The 17,369-nt window shown below is 41.3% G+C and overlaps 1 protein-coding gene across 1 annotated transcript in view; it reads left to right on the forward strand.

Moving 5' to 3' along the window:
* Positions 1–17,369, forward strand: part of Smc3 (structural maintenance of chromosomes 3) — a 42,274-nt gene that overhangs the window by 1,486 nt on the left and 23,419 nt on the right. Inside the window, exons 3-8 of the mRNA XM_032892191.1 lie at positions 9,575–9,613; positions 11,068–11,135; positions 14,405–14,476; positions 14,787–14,866; positions 15,105–15,183; positions 16,780–16,897. Coding sequence (XP_032748082.1) covers positions 9,575–9,613; positions 11,068–11,135; positions 14,405–14,476; positions 14,787–14,866; positions 15,105–15,183; positions 16,780–16,897 — 456 coding nt within the window. The remainder of the gene's footprint in view (positions 1–9,574; positions 9,614–11,067; positions 11,136–14,404; positions 14,477–14,786; positions 14,867–15,104; positions 15,184–16,779; positions 16,898–17,369) is intronic.

The following is a 17,369-nucleotide window of genomic DNA, read 5'->3' on the forward strand; positions in this document are numbered from 1 at the left end:
TGTTACTTTCTTTGAAAGATGGCTTATTTGCCGATTGTGGTCTTTTTCCCTTGCCAGTTTATGAGTTTTTATGATAGACATGAACAGACCTCTGTACCTATCTCAGAAGACCATGGAAAGGGTAAAGAGAAGGTATATGAAAATTTGAGATTAAAGAGTATATGATTGTTGTCACTAACAGTACTTAAGGGTTTTGTTTAAAAATCTGTTTTTTGCTGTTACAGCTGACAAAACCATATTCTGCCAAATTTTAAAGGATGGATGAAATTAGTGCTAGACATGAGAAAACAGAGTCTGGCATTCACAGTTCTGCCATTAGTGTTTTAGCTGCAGTTTGATAGGCCAGCCAGAAGCAGGTTCTCTAGTGATAATGCAGTTGTGGAGGATTGAGGTTTCTGGTACCAGCATGACTGACTTCTGATGAGGCCTCACTTCTGTCCAATTGGCAGCTGATGTCTTTCTCAGGGCTCCCACCCTCATGACCACACCTAGCATTGTCATCTAATTCCGTTGCAGGATGGGGGAGATCTGCATGCAGATTCAGTTGTGGGGAAAAGGATGCAGTGTCACAGAAGGCCGTTAGAGACCCGGGACTAAGATGAAGGAAGCCAGGAGTGCTCACTGAGCCCCTCCAGCTATGTAGGAGGCTAAAATGAGAGTTCAGAATTCAAGGTGAATCTAGTCAGTATGGCAGGGCCTAGACATTAAGTAAGTAAAAACAAATGGAGGCTAGGCTTTTTTTGCCTTTGGTACATGGGCTACAATCCTCTGTGGGAGCAGAGAGAACATGCATTCTCCTTGTGCTCTAGCTACAGAAGAGTGCTGATTGGTTAGCACCACAGAAGACTCCACTGTACTCCGGTTTTGTTGCATTTCATTATAGATGCTTCCTGATGTTTGCAGTCTGAAAATGCTATTAGTGGAGAAAAAGAAATAGTGACTAGATTATACGGCATTTCTTTTACTTCTAAGCTGAAAAATAATATTTCAGGTGTCTGGTTTCCTAGTGATCTGTGCAGTGGTGATTGTTATCTAGAATCATGTCTGTAAGGTCTGTTAAACACTTTTGTTTTAGCTGTGGTCAGGAAGGTTTCTGTCCCTTTGCTTGCAACATAGTTTCTTTTGAGAAGAAAGTAAGAATTCTTTAACTAAGATAAAGTGCCTTTCTTGGTGCTAATTTTCCTGGTACTATTAAAGAGATACTTCATTGTGAGATAAATGGAAAGTTGTTATTTGACCCGTCCAGCGGATCTAGTTATTCAGGGTCCTGAAGAGGCCCTACCTGAGGGTCAAAGGCGGGGAGAAAAGAAGGAGACCAAGCAAGGTTCTGTTGTCAAGGTCTCATTACAGCTTTTAAGGCTTTCAGGTAGGGGGAGTGACCTTTGTGAAACACAAAGGAAGGAGGGACAAGGGTACTCTGATAGCAGGAGGTGAAGAGGTCATGCGGTGGAGACACCTCTTGTTTGCTCAGGAGACATCTGGTATTTGCTCGGGCTAAAGCATTCTGTGATTGTTATCTTCCTGTGCGGTAAATTGAGATTGTGTCCAACAATCTCAAGACTTTATGGCAGTCATCTTGGGGTGAGTATCTGTGGCCATACAGCCCAGAGTCACAAAGCAGCCAGGCCCAAATCCAATACGGCTCCCTACAGTTATTAATATGAGAAAAGTAGAAAGTAGTTATGTAGTTAAATTGTCTTTTAAAATGTATAGTAAGGGACTGGAGAGATGGCTCAGCAGATAAGAGCACTTGGAGCTTGGTTCCCAGCACCCTAATGGTGGTTCATAACCATACATAGGTCAAGTTTGAGGATCCGATGCCTTCTGACCTGGGCATCAGTCACACATACATGATGTGTACAAATACATACATGCAGGTAAAATACTCGTACGCATAAGATGAAATAAGTAAACCTAGAAAAAAAATCCCAACTTGTTTAATGATTTGTGTCCTCAAATAAAAGATTGAAAGCATCTATCTCTTGTTTTGATGTTTGGTCTGTGACAGCCCAAATACTGTCTGCCCCGTGTGCCCTTGTCCCAGTCTTCCGATCCCAGCAAGGTACACTGAAGATGTCTTAGAGCTAGGGAAGACTGCCCTTGTGAGTCATTGTTCCCTTAAGTGGTATAGCATGACCGTTAGGAATACAGCATTTCCTGGTAGAGCGACAGCAAAAGGATCAGACTTTTATCTTATTTAACCATAGCACTCACTGGATATTATAAATGGTCCAGAGGGAACATGTAAGTGTGTACATGTTACACCATCTCATTGAAGGGTTTGTGTCTCCTCAGATTTTGGTATTCATGGCTAGAGAGGAGCTCTCTTCTAGAATCCATCCCCTGTGTGTATTGTGGATGATTTGTGTATACTTTTTAGGGGCCTTCTGCCAGGTTTTTAATAAGAAATAAGTTAGGATGAGAATCATGAAGTCTGAAAGAAATGAAATTCTATCTAGAAATGATTGTTCTTCCTCTATCTCTTAAAATTTCATTCATTCATTTATTCATTTCAAGACATAGCTTTACTATGTAGCCCATGCTGGGCCTTAAATTCTTGATCTCCTGCCTCAGCCTTCTGTGTGCTAGGATTACAGGAATGTACTGTTCAGCTTCAAAATCATCACTAGGGAAACCCTGGGCTGGAGTGGTGGCTCAGTTATTAAAAGCATTTGCTGCTATTCCAAGGACCTGAGTTGTGCTCCTAACACATCAGGAGGCTCACAGCCACCTATTATAGTCCAGCTTCAGGGGAGCTAGCGTGCGCTCTCTCTCTCTCTCTCTCTCTCTCTCACACACACACACACACACACACACACACACACACACGGGGGGGGGCAGGCAGGCAGGCATAAATGTGTTAACCCTGGTTTTCTGGAAGACAGAATAAGCAGGCATAGCTGCTAAAAGATTTAATGAAAGTTTCAGTCTAAGGGCAAGAGTAAGGGGAAAAGCTGATATCAACCTTTATTCATGTCTTAGTTACTTTTCTGTTAACACTGACCAAGGCTACTCATAGGAAGAGTTTATTTGGGATGTACTGTTTCAGAGGATTCCAGGACATGGCAATCAGGGTCAGAAACATGGCTGCAAGCGTGGCACAGTGATTGTTAAGTCGCCACCTTGTCCCAGAGGCAGGAGGCTGAGCTAACTGGGAGTGGCGCAGGCTTTTGAAACCTCAGAGCCATTCCCAGTGACACCTCTTCCAACAAGGCCATACACACCTCCTAATCCTTGCCACTAACTACATAGTATTTGATTGTTTTGTTGGCATGTGTATGGCTCTACTGTGTTTGTTCTCTATGTGTGCAAAGGTCCTAAATCCTCTGGAACTAGAGCTAGGACATGCTCGTGACCCACCGTGTGGATGCTAAGAACCAGATCCTCTACAACAATGCAAGCTCTTAACAGTTAAGCCATCTCTCCAGCCCCTCACCTCAGATTTTTAAAGACATCACATTTATTTGGCTTGCTGTCATGTTTGAGAACTTCAAACAGGTTTCTGGACCTGTCATGCCTGGAAAGGTCAGATGAGAGGAGCCTGCAGAGGGTTTGTCCACGTGTGCCTGCCTGTCAGTCGCACTCCTGGTGCTTTTGGAGTGTTTTGCTCTGGATACAGAGCTCTGAAGGATCTGTGATGGATGTTGTGGCTTCCCTTAGACATCCACAGGCCTCACTTGAGTGTGTCTCAGAATAGGCTGAAATAACCAGACACTGTCATGTGAATTGGAGTCCTGTAGAAACCTTGACTACCTCAGGGTTCCACTAAGAGCCTAGACTTACTTCAGCTTTATTAAGTAAACAGTGGGTTCACCTTATGTTAGTAAATATTTTCTATAGGAGTAAATGCTTGGTTTTGTTAGATTTAGGCTAGAGTAATTCTGTTTTCCATATAGCCTTGTGTAACCTAGTCTGCCATCAAACTCAAGATCCTGCAGTGCTGGAGACTGGGCTGATCTGAACTTGTTGTACTCCTTTCTCTGCCTTCTTAGTACTAGAATTATGAGCATGTACTGCTATGCTCAGCTCAGAATAGGTCTTGAATGGGTTTCCTTTATTAAATATCTACGGTCCTTTAACATTTTTAGTGTTTTAGTGTGGATAGAAATAATTTTATAGAGATTTAATTTTTTAAAGTTATTGATGGATTGTGACTTTATTTTTAAGTATGTGTGTAAGCACAGGTACCAGTGGAGGCAAAGGCATTAACTTTCTCTGGAGCTGCAGTTACTGGTGGTTATGAGCCCCCTGATGTGGGTGTTAGGAACCAAACCTGTTCCTTTGGAAGAGGACTATGCTCTTAACTATTGACATCTCTCTAGCTCCAGTTGTCGTTTAAAGTACTTAAACTCACTTGATCTTTTCAGCTTTTATTTAGAATTAATTTTGACTTTATTGGAAATTTTCCCAATGAGAACAAATGTGTGTTTTTCATCATTGTAATTTTTTTAATTATACTTTTTACTCCCCACCCTGCCACAGTAAGGTACATGCATCTTTTGCCTCTGACTTGAATGTGCACTTTGCAAGACAGGATGCTTTTGTAGTCATTGTATAAAGTTTAGTTATTTTAGTTATTTTGAATGACCCAGATGTATTTACAGAATTCCCCCATAAAAGATCCAGTTTTATTAACTATTAGATTTAATTGCCATGTTTCTTTAAACTCCTTTAATCTGGAACATTCAACAACTCCCATTTTTTTTCCCTTTTAAAAATTTATCTGACAATTTATACATGTATGAGTCTTTACAAAAGGATCACATTTCCCTCACCCTCACTCCCACCACACACTGAAGCCCCTCCCATTTCTCTCTTCTGCTCCACTAAGTTTAATTATGGTTGCTTGCAGGAACATGAATTTAGTGCTACTTAGTTGTTAGAGCCTGTTAACTTATCCGCACTGCACCACTGAGACATCGGCGCTCTTTCCTCAGCATACGGTAGTTACCCTCAGGGAGTGATGGGGCCTCGTGAGCTTGTTAGCCACAGTGATGAAACGGTGCAGGGTCCAATCTTGTGCAAGTAGTCATAGCTGCAGTGAGTTCATGGCTGTGGGGACCTCCATGTCTGTGAGATACTCCAGCGGCAGTGGGGACCTCCATGTCTGTGAGATACTCCAGCGGCTGTGGGGACCTCCATGTCTGTGAGATACTCCAGTGGCAGTGGGGACCTCCATGTCTGTAAGATACTTCAGTGGCAGTGGTGGTTACATGCCTTTAATTCCAGCACTCGGGAGGCAGAGGGGGCTGGATGGAGCTCTGACTGAGTTCTAGACCGGCTCTAGACCAGCTTGGTTTAGAGTGAGTTCCAGGACAGTCAGAACCACACAGAAACCCCGTCTCAACAACAACAACAACAACAAAACAAAAGACTTTCATTCAGGAGCAAGCACTTCATAGTCTGCAGTTTGGTCATTGCGTTAACTGCTGCTGCAAATCTGAGCTGCTCTGATGAAGTCTGAGAGCAGCACTAAGCTATGGTCACAAATAATTTTTTAATTTAAACTTCATAAGCATTTTCATTTCATTAAAAACATCTGAGCACTAGAAAGGAGCATGCACGTGACTCTTGTAGATATCTGGAATTTTGTGTACATTTCTTCACAATGGTATGTTTAGCATTTCCCCTTGTTTGACATGATCATTTAACCAGAGAAATTCCAAGTAAGACAAGGAAATACTGGATAAGACGAGATATACACACTAAAATATTATTCACTCTCTGAAATGGAAGCTTAACTAGATTTAAGTATATTTACAATCTTTTTAATTAATTATCATGTATGCAGTATTTATCTGCATCTATACCTGCAGGTCAGAAGAGGGCACCAGATCTCATTATAGATAGTTATGAGTCAACATGTGGTTGCTGGGAGTTGAACTCAAGTCCTCTGGGAGAGCAGCTAGTGAGTGCTTTTAACCCCTGAGCCATCTCTCCAGCCCCGATTAAAGCTTTCTAAAAAACCTTACTGATTCTTTGTGGAGTTCACATCCTGTACCCTAATTCCACTTATCTCCCTGTCCCCTCCAACTTGCTTTCTACACTTACAGTCCTCTACCCCCCAAAAGCCCTCATTGTGGAAGCTAGGGTACTTCACAGTATGCCCTTTGTCCACATTTCTTTGCTTGCACATGTTCATTGCAACGAGTCATTGGTCTGGTTTGAGGCCTCTGGCTTGTGCTACATATTATCAGTCAATACTGGGATCTCACTGGGACTCTTCTGATATCTTGTTGCCCTGAGTCATGGAGATCCTGTAGTTTGGGATCTGTAGGACTGGCCTCTTTGATTAAATGACTCCAACAAATCATTGATGAGGGTAGATACTGGGGTGGACCAACTCATAGCCATGGATATGGGCCTGGGAGGTATTTGAGCTGGCTAGCTCTCCAGCACTGCCCTGGCGCGATCATCAGAGGGCATAAGCATGTTTAGAAGTAGCTTTATATCATGCCCATTAAGGGGCTGCAAAAATCACTCACCAATTAAGAGAACTGGCTGCTCTTTCAGATGACTCTTGGATTCCTAATACCCATGTGACAGTTAACCATTGTCCGTAACCCCAATTCTAGGGGATTTGATGCCCTTTTCTGGACTGTGTAGACACCAGGCATGCATGAGGTAAACAGATATACTTGTGATCAAAGCACCCATACACGTAAAAACAAAATCTTAAAAATAAATACTGCCATATCCATTTAGTAAAACAGTAGAAGGCTCTTCCTGGGACCTAAGCTTTGTCTAGGTTTATTACCAGACCTAAGTTTCCACCTCTGGAGGGAGCCTCACATCCAACCAGAAAGATCAGGTTACCCCCACAGTAGTCAGGCCACCGCTACACCACTGGGCATATCTTACCAGGCAGTCGTTACTGTAGTTTATGGGGTCTACAGCTGGGTTGGGACTATGATAACTTTTCTCCTCCGGCAGCTGCTGTACTTTCCAGCCCTGTGAAAGTTGTTCAGTAGGCAGCAAACTTGCAGCTCAGATACAACTCAGTCTCAGTGTCTCACAACCAAAGTATGTGTTATCTCAGCCATAGGATCTCAGTGCGGTTCTAGTAGTCAGTCAAGTACATTGGCGATAACCCATGTTTGTAGGTGCTTGGAAACTCCTGACCAACAGCTTGAAGGCTCTATCTGGTCCTAGGATCTCATTTAATAGCATTTGACTTCTAGGAGATTTATCCTCCCAAGGATGGTATTCTTATTTAACTTATTTACTTAGTATTCATTTAGCTTTGAAGCAGTGCCTTGCTGTGTCTGTCTGTCACACAGGCTATTAATTAGAAATGCTATCTTAGCCGTCAGAGTGTTTAGATTACATACAGGTCTGTACCACTGTGCTTGGTAATTTTTTGTCTTTTATAGCATTGATGTTTCTGAAAGTGCTACAGTGTCCACAGTATTTTCAGGGACAGGAGGTCCATTCTCCTTATTATTGGTGCTGTCACTTACTGTTCATTCACTGTCCGGGCCATGGCTAGTGTTGTGTGTACTGTTTTCCCCTTGTGAATAATTATTACAGGGAGATGCTTTTGGACCATGCAACTATTCTATTCCATTTCATTCTATTCTATGCATGTGGGTGTTTTGCCTGCATTTATGTCTGTACCATGCATTGGAGCAGTGATTGGAGCAGAAGAGGACATTAGCTTTCCTAGAACTGGAGTTGCAGACAGGTGTGGGTGCTGAGAACCGAATCCAGGACCTCTGAAGGAGGAGCCAGTGCTTTTAACCACTGAGCCATCTCTCCAGCCCCATGCAACTGTATTTTCTTAAAATTGCCTTTGTACTTAACATTCATGGATGAGTTTTACCTTTAGTTTGATAGTTACAAAATAATAATTTTTCTATTTCTAGCATTTTTGCCTTTTATCTCTTGACAATGGTGTCCCTCTCTAAACAAGAGCCCTCCATGGTTATCTTACTATTGTTGTAAACTAGTAAGTTGTTTCTTCTACTAATATCAGGCTAGCAATTTTGGTACTCATATTTCCCAGGATTTGGCCGGTGAAAGCCGGTGTAGATTTGTTAATATTCAGGTTCAGGTTGTGAAGAAGCCTTTCGGAACTGGAGAGGTGACTGGAGTTATGAGCGTATATTGATTCGGAACTGGAGAGGTGACTGGAGTTATGAGCATATATATTGATTCGGAGCTGGAGAGGTGACTGGAGTTATGAGCATATATATTGATTCGGAGCTGGAGAGGTGACTGGAGTTATGAGCGTAAATATTGATTGCTTTTGCAGAGGACCAGGGTTGAGTTCCTAGCACGCTTCACTCAAAACTTCTTTGTGAATAATGCATGCACGCGCACCCCCACAGCGCACCGCCCCGCATAAATTAAAAATAAAATCTCTGCTAGGCGCACCCCCCCGCATAAATTAAAAATAAAATCTCTGCTAGGCGCACCCCCTCCCCCACCTGGGAAGCAGAAGCAGGGGATCTCTGTGAGCTCAAGGTCAGGCTGGTCTACAGAGCAAGGGCCCATTACAGCCAGGGCTATAGAATGGAGAAACCCTGTCTCCAAAACAAAACAAAACAAAACCAGCAAACACCCTAAAAATAAAGTTCAAAAACATGCCTTATAGCATGGTGGTGCACACCTTTATTCCTAGAACTGGAGGGCAGAAGCAGGAAGATCTGTTAGTTTGAAGCCAGCCTGGTCTATATAGCAAGTTCCAGGCTAGCCAGGGCTATATAATGTGAGGTCCTATCTCCAAAAAACAAGAAACCACACAAAAGAAGTACCTTATAATTGTCTCTACTTTTGTGATTCCACTAGGCGCATCAGTGGATAAGGTTGATCATAAGTCGTTTAGCAAGGGAATGCCTGGGAATTCAGATGCTTAAGCATTTTAGAAAGGTAACTATGTGAATCTAAATTGCTAAAGTCACATAATTTAAATATACTTTTTCATGCATTTTAATGAATTACCAGTGTCACATAGCATAGTTAGTTAGTTCTACCTGACATATTAGGAAAGAGCAAAAGAGTCTAGGGAGTGGGGTGGCTCAGTGGGTACAGTGCTTGCTCTGCAAGCATGCTACTTGAGTTTGGATTTTAGCACCCATGTAGAAGTGGGGCATGTCTGCAGCTTAGCATCGAGACTGGAATGGATTGTCCTGGGTTGATGGCCAGCCAGTCTAGCTGAGACAGGGAGCTCCAGATTCAGTGAGAGGTCCTTTTGAAAATGAAGGTGAACAAGAGAGGAAGACGCCCTCCACCCACAGGCATGCATGGTGTATGCAAACACAACAGACACAGACAAAGAAAGGAACTCTCTGAAGCCAGGTGCAGTTAGTGATGCGTACACTTGGGAAGCTGAGGCAGCAGGATTGCAAGTGAGCAGCTCGCCTGGACTGCACAGTGTGAAACTAACAGGGTGTGTACAAAGATTAAACTCAGTGGGTGATTACAGCTCTGCTAGTTTTTCTGCTCACTACTTTTTATTTGAATATTAAGATAGTATGTTAGAAAGTTGCATTTAAAATTTTAAAATAGGTTTAATAAATTTAAATTGTCTGGTTTTTATATGAACTAATCTATAGTTTTTGAAATTTTATAGTGGGCAGAAATGGATCTGGAAAAAGCAACTTTTTTTATGGTAAGTATAGAGTTTTGGATTTTTAACTACATGAATTCAAGTGTCTTTAAGATGGTTTATTAAACAAATAATTGATTTCTGAAATTATATTTGCATGAAACCTAAGAAGTCATACATGGTGTTGTGGTTTAGTATAGCAGAGTATGAGGATCTGAATGTGTTTCTGTGAGACAGCAGAAACACGTGTTGAAATTATTTATGCTGTAATAATGACAGAATCTATCTTACATGGATTCTAGAGCAGCGTAGTAGATACCTGATTGAAGAGGATAGAGCTTTGAAAGTTCTTTAAGGATGAAAATATAAGAATAACGTGCTTTTGTCAATAAATTCTTAGGAGAAACAATTAGCCAAGTTGGACTGTAGTATAAGGAGTGTTAAATGTTAACTTAGCTGTCAGTGCTTGCGGAAAACAGGGTTTAGTAGAAGTAAAGGTAACTAGATTCACATAGTTACCTTTCTAAAATGCTTAAGCATCTGAACTCCCAAGCATTCCCTTGCTAAACGACATGTCTCTCTACACCTGTGTCTGAAGGATGTGTAGACTCCTGTTGTAATGACTGTAATGTGGTGCTGGTCAGAGAGCAGGTGGAGGTAAAGCATACAGCCCAGAATCCCAGAGAAAGGTGGGCAGTTTTAATCCACCTACCTACCTACCTACCTACCCAGGCGATGATGAGAAACAACCAGTCTGTCAGCACGAACATCGTACATGAGTGCTCCCTCCTTTGATTCTCAAACTGACTTTTATCTTAGAGATCTATCTCTTAGGTAGACCTGAACCAGAATAGCTGAATTAAAACGTTCTATGTCTTAACAGTGGTCCACTAATGAAGTATTTTGTGAGGATTGTAGGACTAGTTCTCTCTCACAGAACTATGGTATAAGCAGGGCAGCAGGAGCTGGGAATTGAAAACGGTTCCCTGTATTTCTGAGTTTATAGAAAGGTGTTCAGATGTAGCAATCAATACATTGTACATTATTAGGCAGAAATATTTTTTAGAGGATTAAGAAGACCTTGTGTGGCCTGTTTATGTAGTTTGTTATGTAGAACATAACTTTATAGTACTGAACTAATTAATCAGTGTAAGCTTTTATTAGGGAGTAGACCTGCCTTCTGCTTCTTTTAGTTTTTTTGACACTTAAATGTCTTTTTTTTTTTTTTTTTTCCGGAGCTGGGACCGAACCCAGGGCCTTGCGCTTCCTAGGCAAGCGCTCTACCCCTGAGCTAAATCCCCAACCCCTTAAATGTCTTTTATATTTCAGTAGAAGCTTAATTTCTTGATTTCCCTATCAGTGATTAATCTGATAAGCAACAATCATTTTGTGTGTGAAACAATTTATCTGCAGTGTTTGTCACCTTACATGTGGTATTCTTTAAGATGCGGAGTTATGAATAAGCCGTAAGTCCTCCTTTAGGAGGTGCTGATCTTATTTTTGTGGTTTTTTTTTAGCAATCCAGTTTGTTCTCAGTGATGAATTTAGTCATCTTCGTCCAGAGCAGCGATTGGCTTTGTTGCACGTGAGTGAGACTCATTATCACGCATTTTTATACATAAATTCAATCCTCACTTTGAAAAAGAAAAATTGCTGGGTGTGGCAGCTTTGGGAAGAAGTCAGGATTGCCTTTGAGGCCACCCAGGGCTTGCATAGCTCCTGACCAGCTTGAGCTGCAGTGTGAGATCCTGTCTTAAAGGGGTGGGGGAGGCAGACTGGAGAGCTGGCTCAGCTGTTAAGCACTCACTGACTGCTCTTCCCAGCGTCCACATGGTGGCTCATGAGTTTCTGTATTTCTTTCTGGCCTCTGGGTACCAGACATACATGTGGTGCATAGACACATATGCAGGCAAAACACCTGTATGTAAAGTAAAAATAAATACATCTTTAAAAACAGTTCGTTATAGATCCCTTGTGAACATGATGCAGTCTTAATTCTTTAAGTGCTATTCTGTTGTAAAATTTAGTGAATTACATCAGTACCAGGTAAAAGCCTAATAATTTTATTTTTTCCTAATAATTTTATAATAGAAGAAAACTTACACACCTTTGCCCTATGAACTTTTCTGATTTTGGTTTTTAGGAGTTATTATTGTGTGCATGTATGTGGGTACACGTGCCAAGGTGTACGTATTAAGATCAGAAGACTTTGGGGAGTTGGTTTCTCTCCTTGTGGGTTCCTGTGCTTGAACTCAGGCCTTCAAGCTTTCTTTCTTGGTGACCCACCTTGTCAGCCCTTGTTAGCCTTTTTGAGATAGTTTTCACTTTGTTGTTCAGTTGACTTCAGACTTGTAATTCTCTTGCCTAGTCTCAAGTCCTGGTTTAGAGGTGTGAGCCACCATTCTTGGCTTTATAAATTCCTTTTTTTTTTTTTTTTTTAAAAGATTTATTTATTTATTGTGTATAGAGTTCTGCCTGCATGTACACTTGCAGACCAGAAGAGGGCATCAGATCCCATTACAGATGGTTGTGAGCCACCGTGTGGTTGCTGGGATTTGAACTCAGGACCTCTGGAAGAGCAGGCAAGGCAGTGCTCTTAACCTCCAAGCCATCTCTCCAGCCCATAAATTTCCTTTTTAAGTGTTATGTGTATTTGTTGTGTATATATGTGCTTCCCTATTTCTCTGTATATGAGTCAAATAAATGCAGGTTCTTGAGAAGCCTGAGAGAGCATTGAGTTCTTTGAAACTGGTGGTTGTAAGCCACCCTATGTGGGTGGTGGGAATTGATCCTGGGTCCTCTGCCAGAACAGTAGGTGTTCTTAATCACTGAGACATCTCACCAGCCATTACAGTTGTGGAAGACTGCTATCTGGCGTGCTCTGTGGACAGGTTTGCTGAGGACAAAGAGTGGCAAATTGAGGAGCTTTTAAGATAACCAACTGGAAGTCGAGGGCATACAGAATTAACCACTGCAAACCAAATGAAGTCTGTGTTTGTTTTCAGTGTGAAAAATAGCGTGCTGAGGCTAGTGATGTAGTTCAGTGGTAGAATGCTTGCCTAGCTTGTTGAGGCCAGTAGGTTTGACCCCCACACTACAAAATAAAACCTGTAGGGAAACTTGTTAGAAATTTCATTAGGATAAGGAATTACAAAAGGCTGTAACAAGACACCAGAATTTAGCTGGTTTTAATATTGTATATGGGAAGCTGGAGAGAGGACTTAGCAATTTAGAGCACTGGCTGCTCTTTCAAAGGACCCAGGTTCAAATCCCAGCACCCATGTGGCAGTCTGTGTCACCCATGTGACAACTGTCTGTAAATCCAGTTCTAGGGGATCTGACAGTCTCAAACAGATACATGGAGGCAGAACACAAATTAATAAAAATTTTAAAAATTTAAACATAACTTTAAGATCAGATAAAATTGTACAGTATATCTATCTAAATGGTGTTTTTTTACATACAGGAAGTCCCTTTTAAACACTTTTCTTCTTCCTTTTGAGTTTGGATTCCAGTGATAAAAACTGATGCAGTGTAGGCTTCTCAGATTGGCATTGAAAGCAGCAATCTCTTGGGGGAGTATGGCGTGGTTAGATGTCAAATCAGGTGTCCTCCTCTATTTCTGTCTGCATTCCAGTAAGCCCGAGGTACCCTGTTCTGACTCCTTTCCTGCCCCAAATACTAGGATTGTAGACATGGCAGCTGTGCCCAGTTTTTATGTGGTGCTGTGGCTCCAACTCGGGTCCTCGAGCTGCTTTCCTAGTGTTTACCATTCCAGAAAACACGTAGTGAGTGATCCCTGAGCTGGAGGAGAAGATGGTAAACCATCCTGGGCTTCGTATGTAGCTTGTCATTTAGTATGTAGCGTGTCATGGATTGGTCAGAACGTCAGACCAATTGGTCAGGTTTAAAATCACATACTATGCCTCATATGTTTTTAAGACAGATTTCTAGTAATCATCACATGAGTTCCCTTCCAGCATTAAGATGAGACTATAAAAAAAGAACCTTAAAGTATATTGAATATTAGCAAACTGGTAGAATTGGGTGACTGCAGGCTGTTGTGCCCCAGTAAAGTGGTTTCATATTTAAGCCCGAGTGCAGTAATGTCTTGTTGCTGTGATAAAATACCTGGCATAAACAACTTCAGGGCCGAAAGGTTTATTTTGGTTCATAGTTTCATAGGTTTCAGTCCCTGGCTCTTGCTTCTGTCTCTGACTCCAGAGTAAGGCAGAATATCTTGGGGATGGGAACTTGTGACAGATGCTCCTCATCTCATGGTAGACAAGAAACAGAGCTGGCCGTCATGGTGCGCTCCTTTAATCCCAGCACTCAGGAGGCAGAGACAGCATGAATCTCTTGAGTTTGAGGCCAGCGGTGACCATTACATAGTGAGACTATGTCTCAAAAATAACACAAAGAACAGAGTGACAGGGACGTAGGCCAGAGGGCAGCCTCCAAGGATGGGGCCCATTGCACTAATTCACTTTGGCCCTGCCCACGTTTATTCTGATTCAGTGTATTGTTTAATATTTGTTAAGAGAGAGAGAGAGAGAGAGAGAGAGAGAGAGAGAGAGAGAGAGAGAGAGAGAGTGTGTGCGCGCGCGTGTGTGCGCTTGCTTGCATTGAGTCAGGCTTGTCATACTCAGCTTTATGTGTTTGGGGGCTGGGTGGGGCACTGTACAGCCTGCCTCGGCTGCCATTGAACGAAAGGTCAGCCCTCTTACCATAGCCTCCCAGGTACTGATTGCAGGCGTGCCACTCTGCCTTTCTGGGCAGACTTTACAGTGGGTTTCAAGAGTGAAAATATCACTTAAACTACAAATGCCCCATTCTTTTTTTTCCATGTTTCAGGAGGGTACAGGTCCTCGTGTTATTTCTGCTTTTGTGGAAATCATTTTTGACAATTCAGACAACCGGTTACCAGTAAGTGATAGTCAATTTTTAGTAATGTTGCGGATTTTATGCAATAGCTTAAAATTATAACACTAAAGATTTATAATTTAGTTCACGCTAAAGTAATAAGTAGTTTGTCAATGGTTTTGTGTTTAAATTTTAATGAGCATTCTAGTAAATGAAGGATTATATAAACAATTATAAGGAACAATTTTCTAAATATTACAGTATTGTCTTAATTTAGATTGTTGAAAATCTGAAATAGTTATGATCAAGGACTTTAAAACGAACTTATGTAAGAAGTTGTCTACTTGACTCTATGGGCTTCTTTTTTTCTTAGATTGATAAAGAGGAAGTTTCGCTTCGAAGAGTTATTGGTGCCAAAAAAGATCAGTATTTCCTAGATAAGAAGATGGTCACGTAAGAATTTGTTTTTGTTTTCAGTTTGTTACAAATATTTATAAAAACACGAGTGGGTTCTTCCCAGAGCATTCAGTATGAACGTGTAGCCCCAGGTTTCTCTCAGAGATGGTGCCTCAGTTTCTAACAGTTCAGGTTCTGTAGTAGTTAAAGCTGTTTAAAATCGAAGCTAATTTGCTTGCGTATTACTGGGTACTTTAAAATTATTTATCTTGAAATTTCTCTTGATTATTAACAGGAAAAATGATGTGATGAATCTCCTTGAAAGTGCTGGGTTTTCGAGAAGTAATCCTTATTACATTGTTAAACAAGGAAAGGTAAAGCTTCGTCTTTTTTTGTAGAAATTATTTTTCTTGATATGATGGTCTTCCCCTGAATGATTTTGATTTATTGGTTCTAATTGTTAAGTTGGACCAAAAACTAGACATTACTGTCTTTTGTATTCATTGATTTTTTTTTTGTATTAATGTTAATGTTTTTCATGGGTATGAAGTACCTAATACATGTAGACCAGTCTCTGACCTCAAATTCAGAGGTCTGACTGCCCCTGCCGCCCTCGTGCTGGAATTAAAGGATATGCCACTACTAAAGGTTAGTTTTATATTGAAAGAAGTATATCATTAGATTAAGTGGACCTTGATTATTCGTGACCTACTGAGGTAGTGTTTATTGGAAGACATTGGCTTTTAGAAGTTACAGTATCTAAGACTATTACATAAGTTCTATAAATAGGTTTGAAGAAAATTACTTCCTGGGTTGGGGATTTAGCTCAGTGGTAGAGTGCTTGCCTAGCAAGTAAGTGCAAGGCCCTGGGTTCGGTCCCCAGCTCCCAAAAAAAAAAAAAAAAAAAAAAAAATTATTTCCTAGGCTGGATAGTGGTGGTGTATGCCTTTAATCCTAGCACTAAGGAGGCAGAGGCAGTCAGATCTCTGAATTCAAGGCCAGCCTTGTCTACAGAGCAAGTTCCAGGACAGCCAGGACTATAGAGAAAAACCCTGTTTCAAAAAACCGAAAAAGAAAGACAGACAGACATTCCTAAAAGTGATGTTCCATTTTTATCGTATTACAGGATTAAAGTATTATTAGATAGTAAATGCCTACAGGGGAAAAGGCACACCACAGTGATGCTTGTCGTTCTCCTTGCAATCTTTTCATCAGCAGATGATGATAGACCTTGGCTGATGATTCTGCTGCTTCCTCTTCCATCTCGGAGCTTATTCTCAGTAGATGCCTTCCTTTGAGAGTCGTCCTTCCCTAGAGTATTGTTTGATGTGTGTACTTTGATAAACCATAGTGTCTTAGCTCAGAACAAGTTCTTCTTTATGTGAAAGTGAAGAATAGCATAATTTCTTCAGTGTAGTGGTAGTATTTTGGGATCTAATGATTTGTGTTAAGTCACATGACACTTAGTATATTAAAGCATGCAGTTCTTGCTTTTTTTTATAATTTAAAATGTAAAAAATTATTGACGTGTGTGCATGGTATGTGGGTACATGTGCTACAGCTTGCGTGTGGAGGTCAGAACAACCTTGGAGTCACTTCTTGTTTTGCACCTTTATGTGGGTTCTTTATGTGAGGTCAAACTCGGATTGCCAGGTGTTTAGCATAGACATTTGTATACCCACTGAGCCATCTTCACAGTCTTGTAGGGTTTACTCAGTCTGTTTGAAGAAGTCTGAAGCAGGGCTGGAGAGGTGGCTCAGGGGTCAAGAGCACGGTCTGCTCTTACAGAGGACCCAGCTAGAAGCATGCAGATCTCTCTAAGTTTGAGACTAGGCTGGTCTATTTATTAAAGCTTCAGGATAGCCAGGGCTACATAGAATCTATCAAGAAGAATCTGAACAATAAAACCTAAAAGTTTTCATTCTTAAGGAGTAGGAGTAGTCAATAGTTGTTTTTTTTCCAAATTATAGATCAACCAAATGGCAACAGCACCGGATTCTCAGAGATTAAAGCTGTTGAGAGAAGTAGCTGGCACTCGAGTGTATGACGAGCGCAAAGAGGAAAGCATCTCCCTGATGAAAGAAACAGGTAAAAGAAACTCGTGATGGACAGGTTCCGTTAGTCGTCTCTCTCTCTTGTGTTAATAATAGTTAAATGGTGGTGTCTGACCTCAAATACATTGTACAGGAATTTTCCTGCATACTAAATAAAGCAAATTAGTTTGAAGTAGTTTAAAATAAAGAGTAAAGGAAGATGTCAGATAACAAGGCCTTTAAGTCAACCAGTTTAACTCTGCTTCCTCAGAACTGTGAGCAGAGGTGAGTGGATTGGGTGCTTCTCCCTCTCGGGACACTGGCATGTCAGTTGTTACAGCGCTACATTAGAGGGTACAGGGAGGTGCGGAGTTGAACTCGGAGTTCTTACTAGTGTATTTACTGTAAGAACCCTACTTTGCTTAGAGACAGACAGTTCTAGGCTTAACGTTAGTAAATTGACGTGACTTTAGAGTTCCTATCTCTGGTCCCAAGACTTCCTGTCTGGAAACTTGTTTTGTAGATTA

Source organism: Rattus rattus, chromosome 2, assembly GCF_011064425.1.
Source record: "Rattus rattus isolate New Zealand chromosome 2, Rrattus_CSIRO_v1, whole genome shotgun sequence".
Lineage (NCBI taxonomy): Eukaryota > Metazoa > Chordata > Mammalia > Rodentia > Muridae > Rattus > Rattus rattus.